This window comes from Opisthorchis viverrini (assembly GCF_000715545.1).
Source record: "Opisthorchis viverrini unplaced genomic scaffold opera_v5_37, whole genome shotgun sequence".
Lineage (NCBI taxonomy): Eukaryota > Metazoa > Platyhelminthes > Trematoda > Opisthorchiida > Opisthorchiidae > Opisthorchis > Opisthorchis viverrini.
Window position 1 is genome coordinate 1,724,750 of NW_008751693.1, and position 11,702 is coordinate 1,736,451.

An 11,702-nucleotide genomic window follows, 5' to 3' on the forward strand; every position below is an offset into this window, starting at 1 on the left:
AAAAAAAAACAATAAAATGTCCGAACTCATATTAGTCCTCATATGGTCTGTGATCATATTCTCCATGCCGGAACATGCTTCATTCAGTTCCTTCTGTGTGTTTGGATGGGATGTTATCTCAACCGGAAGGCTGGATTCGGGTGGGTGGGACGAAAACAGCACACTGGCTGCATGAAAATCAGCTGACTGAAGCATATGACAAACGTTAACTTGCAGATTAATTTGCTGACAACAATATACTCGAATGGAATTCAGCTGAATCGCCCATTCACAATTGAATGTGCTGCACAAATTCCGCCTTGTTTTTCAGCTGAAACGACAATCAATATGACAGAGTATTTCTCTTCTGTGAAAGCTGTGTACAACCAACTGCCAGTACAATGGTCATCCCCAGGGAACAAGTGTTCCTCTCGAGTTACTAGGACTTTGCGAAATTTTCTCCGTACCACTAAGATGAATGCTTCGGTTTTTGTACAACAGTGATCAGTAGACTGAAACTGCGTTAGTTCAGGAAATTTTGATATTCCAAACAAAAAATACCAATCTCAGTTCATAGTGTCCATGTTCGAACCCATCGGTCTCATTCACTTATCAAAAGGTACTGCTGGGGCGTAATTCAATTACTGTGTCCCATTATGCGACTTTTTTTAAATGCCTTCATTCGAAATGAGAAACAGTGGGTTTTGCTTGAGGTGCCTCTCCCAACCTTTCCAATATTCAACGTCAGAACACCAGATTCTCTAGAATTGATGTTGTGCATATGACCTTGTAAACGAGCTACGCTCCCTAGCACCTTACCTACGCCTATGATACATGCGTACGAAAGGATTGTAGCTCTCTCTTGTAGCCGAGAGTGGAAAGGAGGTCGGAAATATATAAGTGAATAGTGGTGTTTCGAGTGTGCCTGATGGAAGCTGATCACGCGACTGTTGGTCGGTCAGTTGCAAACACTTTCCAATTAAATGAATGACTAATATCGTTGCCTGCCAGTCTGCGGTGGTGAAGATTTTCAGATTTTCTGTCTTTCTGTTTTATACATTCAGTTTTTGGAAACCTCAAACCTGTCGGCTTTCAGCTCGTATTCGAAGAAATTACATGGCTGACAAAAGGAGCGGCAGAAAAGCTGGGTACTGATAGGAGATTCATCTGAAATTCACCTGAATTTCTGATACTCATCAGCTGAACAGGCAGCTAACGTTTATTTGGGACGATACTTTAAGATATCGGAGCGTATTTCAGTACTACTCATTAGATAAAAAAAACCTGAGCAACCTACCAGCAATTTCACCGTTCTTGGACTCCCTCCGACTCGCCATCAACAATATTTTCCTCTTGAACACTCAAGTGTACAAGTATTACTACAGTCCGTCTACTCCAAATGAAGTCAGCGTTGACAGAGAACTCAGGTGAAATTCACCTGAATCCCTCACCTATGGTATTCCTCATACATACGTCCTACATTACAAGCTGGTACTAAAGGAATAAACCTGATGGAATTTCGGAGATTGTTTCTGGGGTCCATGAAGAGTGAAGCACGGAGATTTCACCGGTATGATGAATAAGATGCGAAGGTCTGTCGTTTTAGGTGTTTCACATGTTCATATTTGAAGAAAGGATTTGGCAGTTGAAACACGAGGATATACCCTGGATGGTGTGGCATAAGACAGTATGTACTAAGGAAGACAGGCGGAATCTTCTATATTTAGAGAGGGGTCCACCTGTCTCCACTCACGGATGGTGGGATAGCATGTAGTCTTTATAGTCGTTATCAGAGCCTGGGGCATCTCCCGTCTGATAAGCTGAAGTGTTAGAAATCCCCATAGTTTTTAGGAAGATGATACCTCACATATGCATGTGAATAAATAGCCTGAATATTTCTTCGAATAAGGATAGGTTACAGTCTAGTCTTGGGTTACATCAGTTAGGCGTTAAATGTAGAGACAGTCTTCTTGACGGGGGGATACTGCGTGAAATCGGTGGGAACATTTTGTGAGTGCGCTGAACGGAGGTATGCTTGTAACAAGTCGGGAAATGCATTGAGGTCGAAGGAAAGCATATGAATTCTGGATCTCATGCTGTTCGGCTGAGAAGAATGGGGAAGTTTCACTGCCGCCTCCCTTGGTACACTGCTTGTGCAATAGGTTGGGTTAGCAAGTGAAGGTATTAGATATGCACAATTGGTCAATTGATACGGCATGGTTGTCTCTGATCCCGGGAGTTTGGTGCCATCTGTACTTTTGTTCATTGAATGACCAGCAGCAACAAAATGGTCACTATCTATCTTTTCCTGAACAATCGACGTGTTATATTCCGGTAGAGTTTCCACCACCTCCTCTTTGTTTGATACATTGGACCCGTTTGGTGAAGCAGTTGACCTGGAATAAGGTGCAAGTTCCTCAGGAAGTTCCTCGCAGGAAGTACTCAGTTGGCGTTTCTTCGTCTTATAGCGGCGGTTCTGGAACCATATTTTGACCTGTAACAAGCAAAGAATGCGAAATTAGTACGATGATCTCGATATTCGATGAAAACTATACATGATTCCGAAGTCGCATTGTGGACACAGCTTCGGACATCATTTCTCACTATGCCAACAACGGGCGGATGGAGTCATCCCTCCGATGACAGGAGAAATCTGGGTAGCAATTCTTCTTGACATTTTAGTAGGTAAAATTGAAGATTTTTCGCTGGAGGAACCAACCTTGACGCTTAACGGATGGATTCCACTTGTTGCACTTATTACTTCAGCAAAATGGAATTGGAATGTGTGGAAGATACACATGTGCGTTTCCGCAACTAAACCGTCCGTCACTCGTCAAGCTGTCCATTTCTGATAGATGCATTGCAGCTACGTTTTTGTCGCAAACTTCTAGAGACCACTCCAAACCAGTGAAGAATATGGTTCGAGTTGATAACCTCAGTAAATGTGACGGACAGTCTGAAAAGTTATTTATTTCAGTTCACAGAGTACTGCTTCTGTTAGACTTAGAGCAATAAACCCCTCATTCTTTCAACACTACGATAGGCCAGCATGAAATAAATTAGTTCTTGTTGCAACGCTTAACACCTTATTCGGCCTATCTAGCCACCCGTACATGTGTTTTTCGCAAATTCACTTCATGAAACCCTGGGTGAACCATCCTGCTACGCCACTGTGATTCCACGACCTTCCATTCGAATGAGATCGCACCTTTGCTGACATGTATATTCAGATCAATTGGTTCAAGATAACAAAATATGTCCGTCTTTGTTATTCCTGTTACAGTACTGGATCAGATTTCCCATGTTCCATGGAATGAGGTCAACCGAGCCACTTAGGATACACTCATCACCCCTCGAGTGAAGGGCATTGCGGACAATTGGTAATTGCACAAATCGCAGTCGATGGTGCATCGGCCCCTTAGTGGAACGGACAGGTGATAGAGACGTGCAATTCAGTTGCCTACTTTGATGTTCACTGGAAAATATATGAAAAGCCTGTCATTATCAACCTTTCAATGAGTATGGCTAGAAGGGTATTTTGAATCTCGGATTAAATAAGCCACCAGGGGTAGTTTCCGTGACAAATTGAAGTGAAGAATATCTATGATGTGAATTCCGCTTAGACCCAATGCTTGAACTCTCGGTTTACAAAGAGATCGCGAAATTTATAAAATATGTTCACTTTGGTGAAGCTGTGCAATCTGTTATCAAAGGGATGCAAAAAGTATAAGATGACTGAGCGCCAAAAGTGTGCACAACTCATCCTCATGAAAAACTGCTGATGCTCACGGAAAAAGATCTCACTAACAAGGGAGATTTTCAAATGATACGTTGATCGGATAGTTCAAAACCTAAGGTAAGTTTGTAGGGGCTGGTAAAGCAAGCTTCACCGAAGATGAGATGCCTGAACTGCTTATACCCCTTGACTAATATAAACAATATAGTCGAAATATGGGACAAGGAAGATGTAAATATTTCGTATTGGCTCATCTCTGTACCAGTGTACGAAGACGCCTTATACTATAGTCACTACAAAACTGGTCACCAGTCTGATTAGCAACTGATCGGTCATTCAAGCAAAGCAGTGAACATCGTCGAGATCCTTATAGGCGAACAAGAAAACAAAGGCGACTGACTGCGACAGCTCCAACGAATGTGAAAACATGAGTTCAGAGCACTGAGAAAAATGGTGGGCATTGCAGTCAAATCAACTGTGCTTACTAGGAGAGCTCATAATCTGGCAGAGATCATAAGTTTCGTCCTATTGTTCGGCTTTAAATCCAAATAGAATGTGTCCTTCTTTTTGGGTCACCTATCTCACTGTGAAACAAAATATCTCTGAGATATCACCGTAATCTTGGTGATTGGTGTTCCTGAGAACCGATCCAATGTTGCCTCGCTGTGTTGGACATCATTCGGCATTGCCATTCACTCCAAGTTATGAGCAGGCGCCCCGAAACAATGCAGCGCGCTCATTGTTGGTTTTTTGACGGAAAGTGGTTCTCTGTTTGGATATTATGCCACTACTGATATTTTACGTTTTGCATCAAACGACCATGCAAGTGTAATCAGATGTGGGAGCTCATCCGGCCAGGCAAATTTTTCTTCGTTTCCCCATTTTCTTATAATTCAGAAACGTCACAGCACTGTCTGTATTGCCCAGGTAGATAGGTAGACATCAAACCCTGCCTCTACACTGATGCAGCTGTAATACGATTCATTCACTGTTTGTCTTGCTTCATACTGGTTACAATTCCTATCTCAAGACAATGTCTTGGGGTCTTTTTTATAGCTTCAGTCATCACGCACAGTACAATCCTTTGTCACTTCTGAAACAAACAACTGAGATCCTCAAGGCATGGTACTCTTCAGTTTAACTTGGATCGCCCAAGCGACAGTACAAATCCAACACAATCCTGTATACATAGGGCCTGAGAAACTGTCTGTTCGAGTCATTTGTTTATATTCCTGTTATGCTACGGGTTTTGTGAATTCTTGCTTTGCTAATTAAATCAGAAGACTTTTAGGAAGTTTCTTTGAGGAGGATTTCCCAGAGTGACTACGTGGTCATTTTTGTACCATGTTTCAATACAGATTTGTTTGTTAGGTTTGAGCCGCATTCCAAAAATACATTTTAACTCTGAAGTACACAATATTACACACCTCCAGCCGCTGCGGTATGAAGGCACAACGGTGCACAAAAGTCCAGAATTAGTATGACTAACTGCACCGCCACGCAGTGATAATCTGTTTGTAGACGTCATATAACAAGTATCAGATTGATGCATTTTTATGGAAAGAACTTTGATATCTTGTCGGAGGTTAAAAACACTCTAGCGTAACTCGGAGAACCACCTAACTCACTAGCTTGTTTGGAAATTGATAATGACCAAAATTTGTTTGGTTACTGATTCACTGCTACAGATTTTTTAGACAACCGTTGCAGACTGCAGGCTGTCGACAAGAATTCAAAGATACCGAGTTCTCGGAAAAATGTATCCGCATGCGTGCTGCAGCTAAGGCCTTGTATCACCGCCGGTCGAAAACGTGAGCCGCATAGCACCAGGTGAAACCCAGATCGACCGGTTGCAGTTGTTTGACCCATGGCGAGAGCTAGTTCTTTAAACACACGAGTCATTCCTATCCGGTTGCTAGGATGCGATTGAGCACAGCCCATGCAGCAACATATTCAAACAAATTAGGTTGAGTTTGGAATCGTGTGACGAGCTCAAACCCATTTGTATACATAAACTGTTGAATAAAACTTCGGTTGGAACCCAGTCAATTAAACAGGAAATGAAGACAATGTGCATGCCATCAACGAGCCTTATCTAGAATGACTCATGCCATCAAAATTGTTCAAAGCCAGATACCATCAGGGGATGGTCCTATAATGCTTTCGCTTTTTTTGCGCTATCGGTTTATCTAAACATCATTCTCATAGACTATCGGTTTGGTTATGATTTTCCTGCTGACTGCAGATTCAGCCCCATCCATTTGGATTGAAAAAAAAACACCACTGAACCAGTGATTCTGTCTCGGAAGGTACTTTGCTGGAGAACAATAAACTTCCAGTGACTAATTTGACTTTGTATAAATTATATCACAAATTTTCGTCGCAAAGATCCCGGGAGAGTCAACAATACACCCCAAATCATTTGTTCCTAGCTTCAAAGCAAGTTGGGAAACATCGACAATAAACGTAATGGTGAACAATAAAGATGTGGTCAAGCCTAAGAAATAAATAAAACTCATTCAATAGCTGTCGATGGCTGTGGGATTTGAAGAGTTCACGTCTATATCAACCTCGTTTAAACGATCTTCGTTCTGTACCGGCGCCATCATCCTCGTGACTCCACAACAAAGGCTGAAGTACTGCACTCGAGTAACATTCTTATCAGAGCGACAGTATTCGTCAGGCAAACTAATCACAGCTCCAAACGGTGAACATCTTCACCTTTTTGGAAGTGAGAAACCAGATGCATCCAGCGTGCGTTGATGTGGTAGCGGTAAAATACTCAACTCGGATTTCAGGTGTCCGGAGTTCTAATCGCGGGACGGTCAAGGGTTCTAATAAGAGTGAAACTAGAGTCCACTCTGTGGTGTAGAACCATGAGGATAACTGAGCTGGGAAAAGAGACGAACTATTCGAACGATGGTGATGTGGATATTAAAGCCCGTTCATTTCGTATGCACTACCGCAGGACAAATAAATGGTGGGAAAGAGACGATTTTCTTCTACACTAACCGATGCGCAATTCAACAGAATGTTGCTGCTGGAAGATGCTGTGGAATTAGTGTACACGCTAAGGGATATATAACTCGCTGCGTACCTTACACCAACACACAATGTGTTGGTATAAACCAGGATTTTGGGCAACGCACAAAGCCTACGTTTAGTAAATTCATTCAGTATATGCTTTACATAATACGTTGCTTTGGGTTTTCCAATTAGTGCTAGGATATATCCTTTTTGTCCGTGTAGGTTACAGTCGTAGGAAATCCTGTATTTTTCACGCCAAGCTCTCAAGCCGTTTTATGGGCTCATCTAGGATGGAAGTTGTAGTAAAGTGCGACCACAGGGACTCGCCGACGTAGTGAACGCTTCGGAATAATCATGGCAGCGGGCACCAGGTTCAGTGGCTATCGGACGTATGCAAGTCTGGGTTTTTGCTGTGTTGCGGCGTCGCCCCAGCTTCCGTTAATCTGATTCCTATTAAAGCCCTGATATAGTGCTCCCATTCACATATCTGTAAAAAATCATCTCGTGAAGTTTCCACCATATCATTCAACTGTTGAGTTACTGCACAAAGTAAAAAATATTTGCTGCTAATAAACTAGTCAACGCTTTCTAATGTAACTCGGGTAGCCTATGTAGAACCGACCGCGGAGTGCACCAGTTGTTCATTCGCATTCCAAATGAAATGGGCTTTTTAACCTTAATATTCGAGAAAAAGATTAGCTGTGGCATTCTAATTTTACCATGTTTTACTAGTACGCTTTTACCAAACAGTAACTAAGGAAGTAACGTTCTAGTAAACCAGATTTAAGTAACTGTCCTAAGGAAAGTCTGGTCTTCACACATCATTAATTTGGCCTCAAATAACCGAGCAGAACATTAATCAGCAACCTTATGACTAGTACATTACGAATATACATGTATCGCGATATCTCGAATATTGTAGCGATTGAAACATGAGGCGGCCCGGTGTAGCACATTCGGGAGCCTGGAAACATCACAAACGAGAGATTTAGCTGTGTTCCGGGTGAGTCTCTTGCAAAACCAAATTAGTTTGCAAATGTGTATTTCGTTAATCTATTGTTGTTCTTTTGATGGCATTGTTTCGTAAATTGGACCACAGATCAGTAGTATCCGCAATTTTTAAAATTTTGAGAAGCCTCGCGAGAAAAAACCCTTTTCGTGATAGCCATCACTAATATCAGAATGAAGTCAGTCTCGATGTGAAAAAGTTTCAGGTTTAAGATTATACACTTAGAGGGATAGGACACTAAATTACAATGTCTAGACTTTATATCACGAGGACTTACCTGCGTCTCAGACAGTCTTAGTGATCTTGCCAGTTCGGCCCTTTCCGGTGCTGATAGATAACGTTGGTAGGTAAACCGACGTTCCAACTCAAACACTTGTGCATGAGAAAATGCCGCTCGTGTTCGCTTCTTCCGAGACAGGCTTGACAGAGCAGGATAGCACTTTGACCCTGGTAGGAATTGAAACAGAGGCGAGTCGTTGCATGGATGCTGTGTCTTGACTGGCTGAGCTTGCATCAACGCTTGATCCCGCCAGCTCCGAAAAAGGTCATTCGGAGATACCAGTTGAGATGGGACGCAGGAAGCCAATACGAGTCCCTTTGACTGAGGCTTGTTTTGATTTTCGCTAAGTGTTGCGGAAGGTTTCTCTCCAAAGCCATTGTTCTGCATGTTTTTACCATCTGAGTGGTCAGTGGAATGGAGCAGATGATTTGGCGACCAGTCATCCCTCACTTCCGATGGAGCGCTGAAATCCACTGGGAATGCAGGTCTAAAATACGCGTCTGCTAGGCCGTTTTGCTTTGGAGTTGACTGGCATCTGACCTGATTCATCAGTGCTGCAAGTAATTAGTGCAATACTCAGTATGTAAACTCAAAAAGTCTAAATGTGTATCTCATAGCGTGAGCGAACTCACAAAGCTAGGCGTTTTAGTTTTCTTGTCCAAAAACAGCAATGGCCAGAAAGCAACGTGTATCAATCATTGATAGGGGTGGCCAGCTTCTCGAGACAAGTACTCAACAGATACGAAGGCAGGCGAAACACTATGGTGAAGAGTTCCACAGGAATAAGAGAAAATCTTGGAAAAGTAGGCAATGTCTAATGTCGATATGCGAATCCTTCAACAGTAATCTTTTGCTAACCTAGTTAGTCCAGGCCCAAAGCGGCTAAGCAAAGATACAATAAAAACCGGTTTCTCTAGGTGATACCCACAACAAGATCTACCGTAAGTAGTGAAGGAATTTTCGCCATATAAATAACCCTTTTCTATATGACAAAGATGTGCTGAGGGTTTATTTTTGGTCCCGTAAAGAAATTACTGCCGTTCGTTTGTTAGAAAAGCCTTCAAGCAACTATCTCCAAAAAGCCGTAAGATGTGGCCCTATCCACTGGCCTGCGGGTAAGTTTAGCGCTTAACGATAATTAACAAACCCTGAGTTGAGCCTAGGTAGGATGTGCATTCCACCTTGACTGTTCACTGAAGTCCATCTACCTGGTTGGGCTTCCATTGGGCGACTGGATTATGCTGAGATGTTGCATAAAACCACGTCAGATGACATACCAGTTATCGTAGTGTGAATCACCTACACCCTGCTTCAATCGAGAGATTGGTATAGTGGAAAATGTGAAGTGGATAAATGTCCCATTTTGATGAATGCGAATTTAGGGGGGGGGGGAAGCGACCGGAAGGTTGAACCCAGAAGCCATCGCGAGTGGTGTCGAATAGATTAGGGTACACCGTACGTCCTCCCTGCCATCTATAGGGAAATTTTTGACACATTCGCAGCCTATCCATGTACGCTTTTTTAATAAACGCACTGTGGACCTTTGTGTTTGCGCGTCTGTCCAATTCCTAAAAAATGTCATGTACGTATTTCTAAAGCATGTAATTCCTCGGCAGACTGGTATCGTATACGAACGATGAGATGTACCCGCAACTGTGGTCACTTGTGTTTAGAGATGTGGTGCAGATGCAAGACTGGTAATGACCAATCAATCGATCGGTCAATCAGCTTAATAAGGATAAATGCATCACAGACTGAATTGGGTGTAATTGACTACCAGGAGACTCGCACACAGACAGTTGAAACCCGTAATCAGCCGGAAACAATTATCCAACTAAACATCAACCGCAGGATAACGCCAGAAAGGTTCTTCAAGATGCTGCTCGTCAGAAGAGTCTAGTGTAACCTCAAACCAGCAAAGCCATTATGGGGCACATGTTCATCGTTTGTTGTGGATGTTGGATGTTGAAATGGCACTCCAATAGCTTTTCCGGAGTGGCTTTTCATCAGTTATTTATTCCACAAAGCTCTTCATTATTTTTCATTCATCACAAAGAAACGGAAAGCATGGATCCTCCACAATATCTGTTAAAAGTGGGTGACTGCTTCATTCCAGCTCTGATCTATGCACTATCCTTATGTAGTGTTGGTTTTTGTCTTTTCCGAAAGAGTTCTGGTAGCCCTTACGCTCACACTGTTATCCTATTCTGTGGTAAGCGAAAACCAAAACGCCATGTGAAACGTTTCCCTTCTAAGTTCGACCTATTCAGGATAAACAAACGATCTTCTCCATTCGACTTTTAAAGGTTTGTTGTTACTTAAGCCCATCTGGCTATGCGTGAAGTTGAAAAAGTAGTCAACAAAATTAATGGTTGCGTATGTGAATTACTTGATGTATTAGAAGACAGTCGTTCGCAGTACACTGGAAAACAACCATCCAGAGCTCATATCAGATCAAAATATCTTTTACGCAAAGAGTCTAGTTCAACCTTTGAACTGCCTTTGATGTTAGCCTGGTTGTATTCAATCAGACTCACATAAACTTAGCTCTCCTAGGCCGACCTAGACACCTGACGCTCGATCCAGGACTAAGAAACAAATGAAAATTGTACCATTTCCAATCCTTTCATTTCTAGCTGACTCGTGAGAATAATGGGTTACGTATTATAGTCAAAGTTCAATGGCTTCACGAAGCTCTCAGGCAGTAGTTCTAGTAGACTTTTGTTAGATAATGCAAAATCACATATTGCGCAGACCGTATGCTAGAATTATCCTAAGGTTGACAGTTCGTTTTCTAGGAAGTTATACATTAACGCAGATCCAATTGAGATTTAAGTTTCTGTCTCTCTTCAGCAGAGATTCTATCGCTGGAAGCACGCTTGATTCACCGTCAATTCAGGACTTCGTAGTTGTGAGGCCATGCGTAGTTGACATTGAAAAGTGTAGCGGTCTTTTCTAGGATGCAAAAAACGTGAACCTACCTTCATGTTTGATTTGTAACGTACGCCAGAATGTATCACGGTATTCCTTGTACAATCGATTCAGGAGGTCATCGTGTTGCGACAAACCGTCCGCTGTGATTGGAGGTACGTTGTTCGGATTTGGGAAACTCGGTGACCCAACGTTAGCAGTGATATTGAGGTCTGCAGGTTTTGTGAGTTCGTCAGTCCTGTTTGCTACAGTCAAGTTGTTTGGTTGACTCGATTTAACCGTATGGCGAGGGTCTGAGTTGTACTGTTGACTCGCTTTCTGGCTATTATCGATCAGATTGACAATGGAAAATGCTGATCCGTCCATAGTTTGTTTGGGCACTATGTCGTCCGGTCGTCAGTGACAGATGTACGGAAGTGGAGCTTTTGCTCCGCTGCGAATGGTCAGCTTAAAAACGGAAAGCGTCGTGTGTTAAACTGCCCTGCTTGTGTGCGCGAAGGGGGGTACAAAACGGAAGGACCAGTGCACCATTCGATCCGGCTCTGCTGTGGGCCGAAAATCAAGCACTTAGCTGACCGAGGGGATGGGATAGCACGCGCATGTGGGATGTCCTTCAGTCATCACTGTGCCTCAAGGGTCGGTTGTGATTGGCCTATTCACGGTGAAGTGGCTGACCGGATGATGTGATTGGTGCAGGCGACACCATAGGTGACAGCGTGCGTGTGAAAGAAAATCCATAT

The 11,702-nt window shown here is 42.8% G+C and overlaps 1 protein-coding gene across 1 annotated transcript; it reads right to left on the bottom strand.

Annotated features, from left to right (window-relative positions):
- Window positions 1-1,921: 1,921 nt before the first annotated feature.
- T265_02852 (hypothetical protein) lies at window positions 1,922-11,328 on the bottom strand (the record flags this gene model as incomplete). Its single annotated transcript, XM_009167196.1, has 4 exons — window positions 1,922-2,473; window positions 7,629-7,706; window positions 8,029-8,585; window positions 11,013-11,328. 4 exons carry the CDS (start codon window positions 11,326-11,328, stop codon window positions 1,922-1,924), a joined length of 1,503 nt encoding a protein of 500 aa, XP_009165460.1.
- Window positions 11,329-11,702: the final 374 nt, after the last annotated feature.